Source organism: Delphinapterus leucas, chromosome 13 (genome assembly GCF_059928025.1).
Source record: "Delphinapterus leucas isolate spDelLeu-1000000601 "Yukka" chromosome 13, BTC_Dleu_Yukka2, whole genome shotgun sequence".
Lineage (NCBI taxonomy): Eukaryota > Metazoa > Chordata > Mammalia > Artiodactyla > Monodontidae > Delphinapterus > Delphinapterus leucas.
In genome coordinates, this window is record NC_143141.1 from 1,431,269 (window position 1) to 1,449,155 (window position 17,887).

Here is a 17,887-nt window from a genome sequence, read left to right on the forward strand (position 1 = left end):
TGGCCTCTCCCATTGTGGAGCACAGGCTCCCGACGCGCAGGCTCAGCAGCCATGGCTCACGGGCCCAGCCACTCCACGGCATGTGGGATCTTCCCGGACCGGGGCACGAACCCGTGTCCCCTGCATCGGTAGGCAGACTCTCAACCACTGCGCCACCAGGGAAACCCTAACTGATTTTGAATATGAGGAGAAACACAGATGTTGGAATGCACCAAACATAAATCCTAATCCAAGAGCAGCAACACAAACTAATCAACAAAACAGGTGGAAGGTTGAATGTAGTTAAGGTTAATACCATCACAACAGCCTCAAACTGCTGACAGCTGGAAAAAGGTAGTCACATCAGATGGTCATGATGAGAGAAACGCTCTCAAGTAGTCAGCAAACCACCTTTGATTTCAGTGACATGTTTAACTGTGAAGTCCATGCAGAAATAGTCCTTAGGTGGCAATATTTGTTGATTTCATTGCCAAGATAACAAAAATAAATGCGTACCTTGGAAACCTTTTCTAATTCCCTAACAAGCACTTTTTGTAAGAGTATAAACTTAAACGCCCAAGTTTAAAAAAAACACACACACCCCACCTCCCCAAACCTAAGGCAAAACAATGCTAATTAAATATTTAAACACCCTCCATTTTCCGCATTAATAAGGCACCACTAAGCATTTCTGAAATTACCAAAATATAAAACCAAGGCAAAAGTACTCATCAAAATAATAAGAAAGTACAAACAACCTGCAACTTACTTTCTTAACCACTGAGAGATCTGAATCACTGTCATCTAAAATCTTTATCAGGTAGTCTCTGGTCTTTCTCAGGTAATTTTTGCATTCTTCTTGTTCTTCAGAAGAAAGTGCATCATTTTCAATGTCTTCTGCTTTTCTGTGAAAAATCTATACACAGAGCGCTTTTATGAAACAATTATGTTTTAAAACAAAAACCTTTTAATTCAAGTACCACACTACTTACCAGTGCAAGATTCCAGTAAGAAACGACATTATTAATAGATTCAAAAGCAGCCACAGCATCGTCTATATTTCCATTAACTGCATCCAATATAGCACATGTTATGTGTGCTTCCTCTTCATATTCACCCATTTCAGATGCCTAAACATATTGGATAACTTTTAGTCAAATTGCCTCTACCCAGAATATCAAACCCAAATGATTTCCCAAAGATTTTACACGATCTGAGATTAGCATCTCAGTACTCTTTTCTGCCATACTGTATTTGTGACAGCTAGTGGACTTAGAAAACAAGACTTCCATGAAATAGCCAAGCAACAAATTTAAGCAGTTTATACTCCCACTTCTTTGTTTATAAATTGGAAATCCACATTTCCAGTTAGTTCACAAAGGGATCCTCCATTACCTGAATGTCTGCACTATGAAAATGTTTAAACAGAGGGTCAATAGGTTCAGGGATACTGCTCTTCTTTTTAAGTATCTTCAACAATGGCAAAACCTTCTTCCAGTAATGAACACTTCTGCCTATGTATTCTCGTTGATCATAAAAAGAATTAAGACCACTGCCCTAAAAAAATACAAAGTCAGAAGAGACACAAACAATCAGATCCAAAAATTCATTTATAGATGGTCTGAACAACTGGTTAAAATTTCAAATCAAGGCAAAATAGAATCTCAAAAGCCATATGCTCACCTTTCCAAATACTGGAATAACTAACCACTTTAATACCAGTGATCATTCTAGAACCAACTTTTACACACTTTCAATGACACTAACTAATCAGGCAGCCCACTTTATTTTTTTAAAGTTGCTATTTTTAGGCAGCCGAAATCTGCCACTCTTATAGGTGCCACAGTTTGGTCAAGGGGCTAAACTAATCTAATCTTGCCACAGAACAGACCTCAACTACTTAGCAAGAGATAATGCCCTTACCTACAGAGCCTTGTGCCACCAAACACGTAAAGAAACCTTCAGGCTGGACAACAGTTCTCGTAAGGTAATGAGAAGTAACGAGAACAATGACTAATCTTACGGAGTCCGCTGGCTGTGCCGGGCACCGTTCTAAGCACTCACGTATCAACTAGACTAACCACTCTGCGGCAAGATTAAGAAAATACGTCTCACCCGACGTAATATGAATAAGCTGTGCTTAAAACTGAAAGGCTTTCGATGTAAAGTCTGTGATTTTAAAAAATGACAGAATGTTCTTAAAAACTGCTTCCACTTCAGTGAACTCACCGTTTTCTGAAGGCACTTTGCCCAGTGCACAAGTAGAGCAGGCTGAAGGCCATGTTTTTCCTGGCCCCTTAGAGTGTTTATGTCATGCTGAACTAGAAGTCGCAATTTTGCTGAGGTTCCAGGTCTAAAAAGAGTTGTATTTAATAAAATTGATTTATAAACATGCAGTTCAACACCTACACGTATGTAAATCATCACATGATAATTAAAAATTAAAACTTCACATGAGAATTAAAGTCCCTAGGCAATAAGTCAAAGGAGTATTCTTATTTGACTACTTACATTGCTTTTCTGTGGATTAGATTACAAACTGCATCCCACCAAGATTTCTGTCTTTCTGTGCAAAGCTGTTTACACACAGGAAGTGGCAAGCACAGAGGCTGATAGAAGCTGTAGTGAGAATTACACTTCTCCTTTAATTGTAAGTGGCTGGTATATATTACTCCAAGTAGAAATACCTGTTTTTATTTAAAGAAAAATCAATTTAAGTAGAAAAAAATCAAACAATACTCATAATGTTTAAGTTGTTAAAATCTCTGCTTACTTCAAGATCTAAAATACATATTGATTCAGGTGCATTTGTTTCAAGTCTTGAGGTTTCCTGGGGCAAATGATGAAAAAGCTGTTTCAGCCATTTTCGAATTGCAGGTAAGGCAGGCAATGAATTCCACTGTAAGCCAAGCCAGGTGAGGTGCTGAAGACTACCATTATGTGCTCGAATGGCACCTGAAATACAAAAAAAAATTGGCCTGAGGTTTTGGAAATCTTTGTGTCCCATCAGTTTTGCCAACATAAACAACTGACTCATAATAAATATACCTTAATTTTATAACTGCTTTTCTATATCAGAGCACAGGAGAAATCTATGATAAGCAAAGTCTTATGTTCTTATTAGAAGTATTCAAACTCCATCTAGGAACTTTAATAAAGACAGTTATAATGGAAAATGTTCTTTTGAAGTCCATCTAAGAAGAAAAAAGAGCCTCACTAGAACTCAATAAAACAAAATCTAATGACAGAGGTAAAATAAAGAATAGCCACCAGTAAGAAATCTTGAAACAATAGATATTCCTTTCAGTAAAGAAATATTAAAACAATGGGATACCACTACATTAGTCCATTAGGATAATAAATAGATCTTTTCCTCTACAAGAAATTCAATACTAAAAAAGTTATGGGCTTCAGAAAGCATAATAAATAGGTACAAGTTTTCTTGTAATATGGCAATTTGCAAGAGACTTAAACATGTTCATCAACTTTATCCCAGTAATTCTGTTTTTAGGAATCTCTATGGAAAAAATTGAAATAGAGGCACTTTAAAGTTTTCATCAGCATTTTAATATAAGTGAAAAAACTGGAAGCACCTTCAATACCCAACAATAAAAAGTGGCAAACAAATTATGGCTACTTCACTAAAAAGATCATATTGCCACTAAAAGTGATATTTAGAGAGACAGGATGAGAAAGAATTCATGAGACTAATCATGTGTACAGTATAAACAACTATTTATAAGAAAAACATATGCCACCACTACGGCTACCCCAACCCCTCATACTACCCCAACCCTTCAAAAAACTTGCAAGGAATATAGGAAAATATTAAGTCATTATTTCTGGGTAATGAGATTATGGGCAATTTATTCCCCTTGTTGCTATTATTTGTCTCCTAGTATAAAAGGATTAAAATGCAGAATGTTTCCTTAGAAAGATACAACTTACCAACATCATATCGAGCCAAATCCTCAGGATCTGGCGCTTGCACATCAAGGTTTCCAATATCATCGCTACCAAGGAAAGATCTATCCTTAGGTGACTGACTAGAAAACAGAGCATCATATACAGCAGACTGCCCACTTTCATTGGCAAAGGATTCTACAACCTCTTTTAAAAAGTCTTGCTTGTCACGACTTAAGTTTAGCAGCATATGCCCTGAAAAACAAATTATTTCCATCATTTAAAAAACAGATTGTTTTTATTCATCTCTCTCAATAGTTTCATTCACATACCCTAAGGGGAAATAACATGACTATCTCAGACCCAGCCCTCCAGCCCAACAACCACAGCTGGACCCAAAAGGGTGCTGATGTGAAAAATGAATAGACTACAGTGTAACAGTATCTGTATCTACATACTAGAATAAAAGGAAAGAAAAAACTGTGTGCGAAAAATACCAAAAGGATTTCCATTTTAGATGGAAAAGTGTGGGATTCAAGTGGCCACAGGAGAACAGGACCAAGCTCAAATTTTCTGACCTGATAAACCTAACTTCTAAACCTGGCTGGTCAGAATCATCCTTTAAAAAGCTTAAAAATTTTCTTTTTTTATTTCCAGGCCCCACTCCCAAAGATTCTGATTCCACAGATTTAGGGTGAAGAATCTATTTTAAAAACGCTCCTTGGATGAAGTTCTAGGTCACATTACAACATGGATGCACCTTGAAAACACTATGCTAAGTGAAAGAAGACAGTTACCGAAAGACCACACTTTGTATGATTCAATTTATATGAACTGTCCAGAACAGAGAGGTATAAAGAGGCAGAAAATTAGTGGTTGCCTAGGACGAGGGGGTCTGGAGGAATGAGGAGTGACTGCTAACGGGTACGAGGTTTCTTTATGAGGTGATGAAAATATCCTAAAATTGTGGTGATGACTGCACAACTCCGTGAACATACTAAAAAACCACTAAACTGTACACTTAAAATGGGTGAATAATATCATATGTGAATTTTACACAATCAAGCCATTTTAAAACAAAGTGGAGTAATTCTGCTGGTCAGTCAGGTTTGGTTACCGCCAGACCATTATCTCTCTGAAAATTTGCAAAGACAAACCCAGTAAGGCCCAGATCAAAGATAGTAAAATAAGTTCATTTTACAAACTGTGCAAAGGTAGAAGGGACACCTAAGAGAAAAACAGAAGGTCACTTCTTCAAGGACTCAAAGTCTGTCTCTCACAAAAAAGTAAGCTGTGGGACACAGGGGCATTAATCAACAGTCTACCCACAGACAACAGCTTATAGCTACTCTGATTTAAGTCCACTTCTTAACTCTTAACAAAGTCCTTTCAACTTTATATGAAAACTTCTTACAGAAACATTTCCCCATGGAGTCTTCAGTTCACTGCTTGATTCACTGCCTGTGTGAACACCTGCAAGTTTCTGCCTTAACGAAGCCAGAGAGTCTGTAACAGACCTTTAGGATCCATCCCAAATAGTCAAAACTGGGAATAAATCTAAAAATTCCAAGAGCCTAACAGAATGTGAATATATACCTTCTATCTCTTTTACTATGATGTCAGTTCCTTAAGAGAGAGATCCAGAACTTTTTCATCTTTATATCCCCCATAGTAATGTCTTAAGCATCTGATGAGTAACTTATTCTTAGTTTAGGAAGTGCTTTAAAATATTCTGGATGGAGGGACTTCCCTGGTGGCGCAGTGGCTGAGAATCCGCCTGCCAACGCAGGGGACGAGGGTTCGATCCCAGGTCTGGGAAGATCCCACATGCCGCGGAGCAACTAAGCCTGTGTGCCACAACTACTGAAGCCCACGCGCTCTAGGGCCCGCATGCCACAACTACTGAGACCGTGTGCTGCAACTCCTGAAGCCCATGCGCCTAGAGCCTGTGCTCCGCAACAAGAGAAGCCACCGCAATGAGAAGCCCACGCACCACGACAAAGAGTAGCCCCCGCTTGCCACAACTAGAGAAAGCAAAAAATAAAATAAACATTAAAAAAAATTTTTTTTAAAAAAGGAAAAAAAGGGCTTCCCTGGTGGCACAGTGGTTTAGAGTCCGCCTGCCGATGCAGGGGGCGCGGGTTCGTGCCCCGGTCCAGGAAGATCCCACATGCCGCGGAGCGGCTAGGCCTGTGAGCCATGGCCACTGAGCCTGCGCTTCTGGAGCCTGTGCTCCGCAACAGGAGAGGCCACAACAGTGAGAGGCCCGTGTACCGCAAAAAAATAAATTTTTAAAAAATAAAAAGGAAAAAAAATATTCTGGATGGAGGCTCTAGCAGCTAGATTAAGGGGGGGAAGGGGGGGAAGCAGTTTCTCTACCCGGGAGCAAACAATATTTGTTCCTTTTAAAGAATATACAATTTCTTATCATTCTTTCTGTATCTCGCTCCCTAATCCAATATGGCAAAGAGAAACAAATGATTATGACAAATTATCTCCTGGACAGAGAGAAGATACTATCATAAGATGTGCCCAAACAGAAATTTTCTTTTCTTTTTAAAATAAAATCAGTTAAACATTACTATTACCTGATTGGCTCAGACGATCACAGGCCATCATTTCCAGTAGATTTTGTCCAGCTTCTCCTTTTATAAATTTAATCTTTGGTCTTGGAACCTGATCATTTTAGAATCAAAAATCTTAATTTAGTGATACTCACATTTTTAACAGTAAGATGTTCCTTTCTAGTACACTGTACTTTTTCGATAAAGAATAAACAGTTAGCCAATGTTAAACAGAGTTGGAAATCTAACTGCAAAACACTCAGAACCAAGAAATTTAGATAATCTATAAAAGATGCCTACAAAGAGCACTTCTGAGAAATTACTTTCTACTAAAAGCACATTCAAGTTACAGCTGGGGAGTACTTGGTTAGAGACCTTTTCTACCCTGCATAACAGAATGAGAGCAGTGGAAGAGATGACAGCTCTCCATGATCTGGCACTGGTGGGCCCATACTTGGAAATGCCACACTGTGGACAGCACATTTCCAGAGAATAATCTGAGATACCACTGGGATAACTGGGACAACCAAGAGAGTAAAAGGGCTCCAAGCCATATCCTACGAAGAAGAGCTGGAACAATTATGAATAAACAGAATGGTGAAAAGACGACAGCTGCGTTCAGATATTAGGAAAAGAATCTTGTAAAAGAAGGGCTAGACTTTTTAATAGCACTAAAAGGAAAAACCACCACCAATGGGTAGCAGCTTGAGAAATATTTTTACTCCATATAAGGAAGCACCAAGAACCAAATTATCCAAAAATGCAACAGGCTATCTTGAAAAGCAGCAAATGTCCATCGCTGAAAATGTTCACTTCGACAACAAACACTTACTGGAGATATCCTAAAACTTAACTATATGGATGGTGGGTGTAACTGCTGTTAAACCTCTAATGACTTTCTTAAATTGGTAGTGGGAGTATAATTTGGTACAACCTCTGTGAGGCTAGAAATTTGGCAATAGCTCTAAAACTTATAAATGCATAGATACACTTTGATCCTGCCATTCTTCTCTCAAGCATTTATTCCACCCGCAAATTTTCACATGTGAAATGGCATAAATTACTCGTTGCAGAATTATTTTGAAGTAGCATAGCAAAAAAGTAAAACCTGGTATCTTGGTTTTAGGGCACTGGTTTAAAGAAACCCAATCTATGGTACATCCATAGAATGAAATAACATGCAAACGTCAGAACAAATGAGGGTGCTGTACTCATGCCATGTCTTCTGGGCTGATATGGAAATATCACCAAGATATATTTCATGGAAATAAAGCAAAATAAATAGAATGTACAGAATTTCTTCTTTCTGTATTTTCTAAGTGTGTGTGCATAAAACATTTCTTGAAGAAGTCATAAGAAACTAATGACATTAGTTCCTCCAGGGAAGAGAAGTAAATGACTAAGGAACAGACACAGGAAGGAGTTTTCACTGTATATTCTTACATGTCACTACAATATGAAACCATGTGAATATAACCACCTTTCCAAAGATAATTTTTCAAAATAAATATATTACTTATGAACCTAAAAACTTCTGATTCTGAATTTTAGAAACATTAGTTTGACCTATGCTTTTACCCAGAAGTTTTTTAAGCATGAAGCCAAACTTAGTCATCTATAGATAGATGTTGAAGACCACAGAAAATAAGAAACAAAATGTGACATAATTCTTTTTGCTTTCAAACTGACCACAATTCATAACACTGGCACCTTTTCCAGAACTACTCAACCACTATCATTTGGGACCAGTAAATTAGTTATGAATGTACTCAGTCACATCATCTCAAATCAACATTTCCTCATCTTAATTAAAAGGTTTCAAAAGAGGGAATTCCCTGGCAGTCCAGTGGTTAGGACTCGGCGCTTTCACTGCCGAGGACCCCAGCTCAATCCCTGGACAGGGAACCAAGATCCCACAAGCTGCACAGTGCGGCCAAAAAAAGGTTTCAAGAGAGAATTTGCTTAACTAGCTGAAACACAGACACGCAGATCTTCAACTTACGATGGGGTTATGCCCCAATAAACCCGTAAGTTGAAAATATCCTAAGTTGAAATGCATTTAATACACCTGACCTACCTTCAACGTGCTCAGAGCACTTACATCAGCCTACAATCGGGCAAACTCATGTAACGCAAAAAGCCCATTTATTGTAAAGTGCTCAATATCTCATGTGATTGAAAACTGTGCTAAAAATGAAAAGCAGGACTGTTCTTGTCTGGGTACAGATGGCTGTAAGTCTTCATGGGTGTGTGACAGATGGGGGGTGCAGCCTGCTGCCACTGCCCAGCGTCACAGTAGAGTATGTACCACGTATCGCCAGCCCAGGAAAAGATCAACATTCAAAGTACAGTTTCTACTGAATGTGTAGCACTTTCACACCGTTGTAAAGTTGAAAATCTATAAGTCGGGCAATCGTAAGTGGGGGACTACCTGGACTCACTAGAACTACAGCAGTCCCCTAAGCAAGGGTCTGAAAACCCTACCATTAAAAAAGTTAGCCTCACGCAATCAATTAAGAGGGAGATTTAGTTTTTACTATTTAAAAAGGTCAAAGTTTAATACAATAAACTAATGAATATAAGAAAAAAGAAACAGACTCACAGATATATAAAACAAACTAGTGGTTACCAGTGGGGAGAGGGAAGGAGGGAGGGGCAAGGTATCGGTGGGGAGTTAAGAGGTGCAAACTATTGTGTATAAAATAAGCTACAAGGATATACTGTACAACACAGGGAATACAGCCAATATTTTACAATAACTATAAATGGAGTATAATCTTTAAAAATGGTGACTCACTATATTATATACCTGTAACTTACTCAATACTGTACATCAACTATGCTTCAATTTTAAAAAGGCCAATGTTTAGGATGGTTGACTGTGTGTTAACTTAAAAATACACATTTTTTAAAAATTTAATACATTTTAGTTTCCATTAAAAATAAGAAAACTGTCAGCTACTTGAGGATTCTATATTAATCATAAGTACCTTTTAGTGCTTATATAAATCAGCAAACTTCATTAACTTCACTAATTTTCACTAAAATATATTCCTTATGAGCCAAAATGCTTCCACTGAGCACACCATAGCACTGTGGACCACATATCAACAGGTTTTTAAAAGATCTAGGTAATATGAACTAGAAGGAGGAACATTCTCTAAAAGTAATTCTATAGTGAACCCCTTTTTCTTTCTCTCAGGCAAAAGATTATTCTCTAAAGCTAACAATAATTTTTACAAGCTGGGCTTAATTCATTTTTTGGAAGACTGCTTATTTCTTTTCACTTCAGAATTACTAGAAGCTCACTAAAGAAAACATTAAAACTACAAAAATGAATTAGGGAAGGGAAAAGAGCCAGCATCTCATCATCTAAAAATAATGGTTAATATTTTGGCATATTTTCTTCATGTCACGTTCTATGTATAAAGAAGTTTCATGTTTCCAAAGATAAGTAAGTATACTGCTGTACATTAAATATACTATTAATGTTGTATACATATCACATACGCATGTTTTCAATTAACATGTTGAAATGCGGGTGGTAAACACATTCTTCGATCATAGCTTACGCAACCATACCCCAAAATTTACTTACTTAGTTTTTCATCCAAGTTATGCGTTATCTTTTTGAATCAAGTTTTACCCATACTTGAGACTATTTCCATACTACAGGTTCCCAGAAATGGCAGAGTAAAAAGATCAAATTCTTCAAATTGATCTTCCAAAAAGCCACAGCAATGCCAACTGCCACCAGCAATGCATCAATGTACCTGTTTCACCAGCCTCACCAGTACTGTATAAATCTTGTTACTCTTCACCCATCAAAGTAACTATTTCATTTTAATTTTACATATTTACCCATATTTTCATTACAGACCAGGACACACCTCCATGTGAAATACAACAAAGTCTCACTGAAATGTCAACTGCATGCAAAACTGGGAGTGGATTACCTGAAAGGCTATGAGATAGCACAACGCAGCCAGCTCAGAGAGCGCTCGCCACTGCACGTCACTATGCTGACCCATCTTCAAAAGCAGAGAACCAGCATGCATGTAGAAATGTCCTCTCACTTCGAAGCAAGTAGCTGAGAGTTCATCATTTCCACCCACACAAGATTTCACAGACTGAAGAGCACTATCAAAACTGTAATATTAAAGTATTAAACACACATTAAACTACTGCATTGTAAATAATCAGTTTCAGTATTTAACTCAAAATAAAATAAAACAATTTATTTCAAGCTTCATCTTCCACATTCTAACTCTTAATAATCCATATTCTGTTTTATGCATTATAAATCATCTAGCCTTACTGTTATTCCACACACTTCCTATACTTCAAGCTTAACCTCTAGAATGTCTTATTCCAAAACATCTTCTCCATCATATAGTTTTGTTATTTAATTCAAAGTTGAAATTTCTCAAATTAAACATGCCATTTTCAAATTATAATAATTAAAATATGTGCATTATCAATACCATAACTGCTCTTCTTACTATACACATAACTAGAGTTAAATAAATTATATTTCTCACTATTATTTGTAATCTATGTATTAATTAATGCTTTTGAATCCCCCCGCCCCACCCCCAGTCCCTGGTGCCAAAAGGCTTGGGGACGGCTGCCTTAGAGGGTCTTAACACCCCTCCTCCTATGGATCCATGAAGTTAAAATTATTTTTTAGTACTACTAAAAAATTGTCTCTTTCTCCTTTATTTCCTCATGTAACCAAGTTTTTAAGTATATAACCACACCAAAATCAAAAAAACATAAAAACCTAAATATTTTCTAAAATGATCTAAAAGTTCAATTTAGTTTTTTTTGGATACTCTCTTACCCTACCCATGTTAAGACACTAAGTATTTCCTCAAGAAAACTAACTCTACACTTCAGTGAAAAGAATTACTTTTCAGACAAATGGAGAGTGTAAACCACGGAATGTCAAACTTCTCCTATAAAGGGCCACATACTAATGTGGCTTTGCAGGCACACCACCTCTGTCACAAGTGCTCAGCTCTACCACTGCAGTGTGTAAGCAGCCATAGATAACACATAACAATGGCTGTGGCCAGGAAAACTTTATTCATACAATCAGGCTGTAAGCCTTGTTTGGCCCACAAGCTCTAGTCAACCCCTGCTCTAAACTAACACACAATTCCAAGTGATGTTTCTGTTCAGCGGAATTTATTTTAATCAAGTGGAGATACTGGTCCTCAAAATTAAAACGTGGAAAACAGAAAAATCATGTATTATATTTTAGTTATCTTGTTTCTAAGCTAAAATATTGTTTTCTGAAATATCAGTCACGTTAACAGCTTATACTAGAATATCTGACAAATGAAGTTTATTCTCTGATTTTCAATCAAGATTGTATCATTTTTTTTGAAACAAAATATGGAACAGCAGTTAGAACATTCATTTTCAGGCTCAACTCTTTAGTAAGTATGCCAAAACTAAATATTTAACTATAATTTAATAAAGCCTAAGCAGTAATACAGTTCTCTAGAAATCAAAGTCACACAAAACCAATTATAATATCCCCACAAAAGAAGATTCCTTCTAAGTAGTTCATTATGTTAACTATTACCTCTGGATATATTACAGAAAAAATAATGCCATTAAGATGTTTAGACCAATGAACAGAATTACCACAAACAGAAAATCTGTAGTTGACACCAAAGTACTGTCTCCGTAGGTCAACATACCTCTCCAACAATTCCCTGCTCTCATGCACATCTCTCATGGACAGCGTGAGAAGCATAAGGTTAGCATAGGCTAGAAGTAAGTCCTGATTGGTTGCTCGCCAGTTACTTTTATCAGACTCCAAACACTGTGAAGATTCCAGATATTCCTATTTTGCAAAAAGAACTCCAAGTTACAAAACTTTATCATGTGTTACAAAACTGAGTGCTTTATGCCTACATATTCCTTTGCCCATTCCTATGCTGTAAAACCATGTCGATTTTAAATCAGCCTATAAAAACACCAAAAAATATATAAACATATTTCTCATATTTATTTCTCCAATCCACCCATTATAAATTGAAATCATGGTAGCAAAAATCTCATTTCACAGCTGCTATACATAAATGAAAGAAATTTAGGTCTTGGAAGGCAGCACTTAAATACAAAGGGATATATGGTAACTGTCCATCAAGAAGTGTGAGACCCAACAGTTTTTACCTACCTTAAGGGTCTGTACAACACAGGAATTCCACTCTAAACTTGAACGCAAGACTATGTTTCTCTCTGCCTGGTGGCAGTGGGCCACAGCATCCTTCAGTCTATTGTTTGAGCGATACAGCTCTACTAGTCGGATGTTCATGTGCACATCATCAGGTCTTGCATAAAGTTCTGACTGAATCAAGTCGAAAAGTTTATTCCATCCATCTTCACCTTTACAATCTAAAAGCTGTTCCTATTTTTAAAGAACCGTTAATTAGAGAAACATCTGTGCAAATTTAAACACATCATGGCTCCTATGAGCGTCATCCCACTGTGTCTGGCTTTAGTAAATTCCCACTCTACCTACCTCATTAGCCCCTCAGAGTCACTTCCAGCCTAGAAGCTAAACCTCAAGAAATGTACGTGAGGAGAAACACCTGGGATGACACAGCAGCAGTGGCTGCCCATGCTCACCTCAGAGTGTGCCAGGATGACCGGCCTGCGTCCCTGCACACTCCGGTCACTACCAGACGCCTAGCCTCCCAGGAACCCTTGCACCAGGGTCCTCACCCTCAATGTGCTCTGCATCTCCCTAAGGCTGACTCATCTCTGCCCCTCTGCTCCCACTGTGGAGCTCCTACTGCTCTGCTATCTTCTCAAAGTCTTCACCTTCTGGCCTTTCTGAATGGAGTCCCATTCCAAGACAGCTGCCATCACTTCTCTGCTAGCCTACGCACAAGTAGAGGAGGTGGGGGTCTCCCAGCGTCACCACCACATCCCTGCTCCTAACTCTGTTTTCTAAAGGACTTGCTATCCGGCTACTCCTGCCAGTCCCCCCTCATTAGTAACTGGAATAGAACTGTCTTCCTTTATCCCTAACAACTGCCACTGTCAGTGGCAACTGACAAGTGCACAAGACACACAATAGCCTGGGCATTCTGCTCTTTAACGACCTCATCTCCACTGCTCCACACTCCAGCCTCAGCCATCCAGTTGGCAAAATCTGTATTTTGATCAAAGTGCTCAGACCACCACACCCTCTCATTTTCCCACCTCACAGGGGCTCACATACCCTCACTGCCACATCTCTTTGCCTCTACCACCTGAAAAGCTTTCAGTACACTGACATCACCAAGTTTTAATTTTCCATGAAATACACACATACACTTTCCTTCCATGTCAAGCTGAAATGCCACAGTCCCAACATCCACAATTACTCCTTACTTATAGGTGCCTTCAATTAACTCCCTCCACCTTTCCTGGAGACCCCACCACCTGCTTCCTCTGCGCCCATACACTAACAGATGAACAAGTGAGTGTAGGGCATTCGGGAATTTGGGAAATCACAAGCAAGCTAACTGATTTACTTTCATAATCTCAAACTGCCAAACTGGTAATGCCTAGAAAAAATAAAGCCCTATTTTACTTCTAATAAGCTCACTTTCTCCATTCCCTGAAGAGTTCACTTCATACTCCTCTTTCCTCCAACTCTCACTTTCAACTTATGATCACACCTCATCCCCCGCAGAGAAAATGGAAGCCATCACCCCTAAGCTCCACTCGACCTTCCTGCACTCACCTCCCCACCCCGCCACCTCGCAGATCATGCTCGCCATTAGTGCCCTTTCTCCCTCACCAAGCTCTCTCCTCCTGGATCAGTTCTGTAACTTACACTTGGTGTGTCTATAACTGCAAAAAAGCCCTAGACTTCAATTATATGTTTAAAAATAAATAAGTAAAAAATCAACACCATTATGGATGCTTTTCAAAAATTCTACTCTCAGGACTTCCCTGGTGGCACAGTAGTTAGGACTCCACGCTCCCAATGCAGGCGGCCCAGGTTTGATCCCTGGTCAGGGAACTAGATCCCACATGCATGCTGCAACTAAGAGTTCGCATGCCACAACTAAGGAGCCGGCGAGCTGCAACTAAAGGAGCCTGCCAGCCACAACTAAGGAGCCCATGAGCCGCAACTAAGACCCGGTGCAACCAAATAAGCAAATAAATAAGTATTAAAAAACAAAAATTCTGCTCCCATACCCAAGAGAAAATGCCCTCTCATTAATAATATTGAGTAGTTTTGTTCATTAGAGAAATGTCAAAAAGCTATTTACTGTTAAGTAAGCCTTAAATTTTAGGAGAAATAGAATTACATTGCTAAATAGCTACAAATCTCATGGATTTCTATCCAAAAGATGGGGGGGGGGATCTGACATAAGATTTAGTTTTAGACAACACTGTCTTTAAAGAGTCATTAAAGGAAATCAGGATGCTTCAGAAACATTTAACTTTGGTTATACTGCAAGAAAAATAATCCCCTCCCATTTATACATGGTCCATAATGTCACAATGGAATGGACTGTCAATGGCCAATAAGGAAATTATGTTTGAGGCATAAAACAAAGATAATAAGGTAAAGAAATCTACACACTGAAACCTAACATTTTAGATTAATTTTTTTTTTGCAGCATGCGGGTCTCTCACTGTTGGGGCCTCTGCTGTTGCGGAGCACAGGCTCAGTGGCCATGGCTCACGGGCCTAGTCACTCCGCGGCATGTGGGATCTTCCTGGACTGGGGCACGAACCCGTGTCCCCTGCATCGGCAGACGGACTCTTAACCACTGCGCCACCAGGGAAGCCCCTAGATTAATATTTAAAATCCAGGTGCTTATCACAGGGAGAAAAACTTAATGTTACTAGTATTTATCTCTAGGGGTTTTTAAAACACTTTTGATTTAAAAATCTGTGCACAATTGCTCATGCCAGATTTGTAATCACTAAAAATTGGAAACAACCGAAATTTCCCTCAAAAGTAAATGGTTAAACTGTGGAACACACCCATATGACAAAATACTACTCAGCAATAAAATGAAGGAATCAACTACTGACTGATACAACCTGAATGGGTCTCAAGGGCACTGTACAGAATGAAAAAAGCCAACCGCAAAAGGTCACCCGATGTCTGATTCTATTTATACAACATTTTTAAATTACAAAATTATAAAGACAGAGAACAAATTCCCAGTTGGCAGAAGTTAAGGACGATGGGAAGGAGAGGTGGATGTGACCACAGAAGGGCAAGCATGAAAGATGCCCTGTAGTGATGGGGCAGTTCTGTCTCTTGACTGCAGTGCTGGTTAAGCAAATTTACACACATGATGAGATGAACAAGAACTGAACACACACTGCACCAACGCCAAAATCCTGGTGTGATATTGTATTATAGTTACATTAAGAGGTAACCACTGGGGAGAGCTGGGTGAAGTAAACTCAGGACCTCTCTGTGAAATCTTTACAACTCCCTGAGAAAAATCTATAATTATTTCAAAATAAAAAAGTTAAAAAAAATTCTATCGGAAACATGTATAAGCCGGGATGGAGGGGGTCCTGTTAAAAACAATGTACACTGGGACTTCCCTGGCGGTCCAGTGGTTAGGACTCAGCACTCTCACTGCCAGGGCCCGGTGTTCGATCCCTGGTCGGGGAACTAAGATCCTACAAGCCACCCAATATATTGGTTACAACCCAACATACACTTAAAATTCTGTTTGCCTAGTATATTTGGAAAGACTTTCTCCAGAAGAGTCACTCAGTAAACTATATTTTACTCAGTAAAGAAAAGCAAGCAGAATGAGTTAATATATTAGCAACAAGTTTCTATCATTTTTAGAAATTACCTATAACATGCTAAAGAAACTGTCTTTTAACTTTTGCTTGAAAACCTCACTATCCCATAACACAGTCCTTTCCAAATTTAGATAACAGTTCTTTAAAAACTTTATAACTCTGAACTGCCACCCTATGGGTAATTTTCACCCAATGAAGCAAAAATTTCATATCAGATAGAAGTCAGTTTAATTTTAGCTCCACCATCTAGCTAACAAACCATAAAATCCCCAAAAGATTAATCATTCCAAAGGGTAAATGAGATGCCATGTGTGAAGCAAACTCGTACCTAATGAAAAAGCATATTGCCATAATGTATGTACTGTGAAATGGCTTCCACAATAAGTTAACGTCCATCACCTCACCCAGCTACAAATTACTTTTTCTTGTGATGAAAACTTTTAAGACCCACTCTCAGCAACTTTCAAATGCACAGTGCAGTACTGTTCCCTATAGTCACAAGCTGTACTTCACATCCCCAGAACTTATTTATCTTATAACTAAAGGTTTGTACCCCTGTGACCCCCTTCACCCATTTCCCACACTCCCCATCCCCACACACACCGGTTTAAAGGTTACTACTGAAATCATTTAAACTCCAAATATTAGAAATAGCTGTGTCTTAAGTTTTCCCCAACTGCTTTTATTATATGCTTTCTTTTGCTTAATTTTTTACCTTTAGTTTATAAATTGCAGGACTTCCTGGAAAAAGTTTAGCTGCTCTTTCAACCCAGTATTTAGCTCTTCCATCACTAACATCATTTTTACAGAGCAATTCTGCAATCTTCAACACAAGATCTTTTTGTGTTGGGTTTAATTCCACTGAACGCTGATATCAAAAAAGAATTAAGAAATTAGTAGGATTCCTAAAGTCCATACACTCATACACAAGAATTAAAAATTTATCAAGTGACTCTATTAAAACTCTATTTCTAAATGACAGCATGTTATTTCAAGGCTGTTAAAGTGTCTGCAAGTAAAAAAAAAAAAGTGCAAGTTTTCTGAAGATGAATTTAAAAAAATTATCTTTTTATTTGGTAAACGCAAAAAAGAAAAGGAAGGGAGGGAGGGAACCACACACATAAGAACAGCATTTCTGATCGTGGTAAACTTGAAATTTATAGGTGTTAATCTTCTTTTACAATTGCTAATCTCTTAATGATAAAATACAGTATTCTTTGGGCTAAGTACTTCAAAACCTGTTTCAAGCTGTTTCACTTAATAGTACGATGATACCAGTGCTTGTTGTCAAGACATCCATAAAATATATGTGAATTATTTACTACATCAATTAACCTGGGCATTATGTGTGTTTGGCTATGCGAAGGCTACGTTTTAATCTTATATAGTTTACCTTGTAACATTCAACTGCTTTCTCTCTGTTTTCCTCCACTTCATAAAGAAGGCCGAGAAATCTGTGAGCTTTGGGATCCCTTTCTTGTACGTTAATGTATGTAGATATATATCTGTTTAAAAATAATAATAATATAAAAACAATCTTTAAATTATCACATTTAGAACTGCATTTAACTGCTGAAAGAATATCTTAAGCCAAGCAACCACTAAACTAATTTATATTGTTATTCTAATTCTTGACTACCACT

At 38.1% G+C, this 17,887-nt stretch overlaps 1 protein-coding gene across 6 annotated transcripts in view; it reads right to left on the reverse strand.

Annotated features, from left to right (window-relative positions):
* The window catches only part of LOC111187540 (E3 SUMO-protein ligase RanBP2), a 54,621-nt gene that overhangs the window by 30,394 nt on the left and 6,340 nt on the right, over positions 1-17,887 (reverse strand). For 5 of the 6 annotated variants that reach the window (XM_089922513.1, XM_022599308.3, XM_089922516.1 and 2 more), the window contains exons 3-15: positions 17,638-17,749; positions 16,960-17,112; positions 12,640-12,870; positions 12,158-12,303; positions 10,403-10,595; positions 6,471-6,558; positions 3,928-4,137; positions 2,753-2,934; positions 2,491-2,666; positions 2,209-2,332; positions 1,375-1,536; positions 972-1,109; positions 749-895 (exon numbers count right to left, since the gene is read on the reverse strand). In XM_089922513.1, the coding sequence (XP_089778639.1) occupies positions 749-895; positions 972-1,109; positions 1,375-1,536; positions 2,209-2,332; positions 2,491-2,666; positions 2,753-2,934; positions 3,928-4,137; positions 6,471-6,558; positions 10,403-10,595; positions 12,158-12,303; positions 12,640-12,870; positions 16,960-17,112; positions 17,638-17,749 (2,062 nt within the window). The remainder of the gene's footprint in view (positions 1-748; positions 896-971; positions 1,110-1,374; positions 1,537-2,208; positions 2,333-2,490; positions 2,667-2,752; positions 2,935-3,927; positions 4,138-6,470; positions 6,559-10,402; positions 10,596-12,157; positions 12,304-12,639; positions 12,871-16,959; positions 17,113-17,637; positions 17,750-17,887) is intronic. The other variant, XM_089922514.1, reaches the window with a different exon arrangement.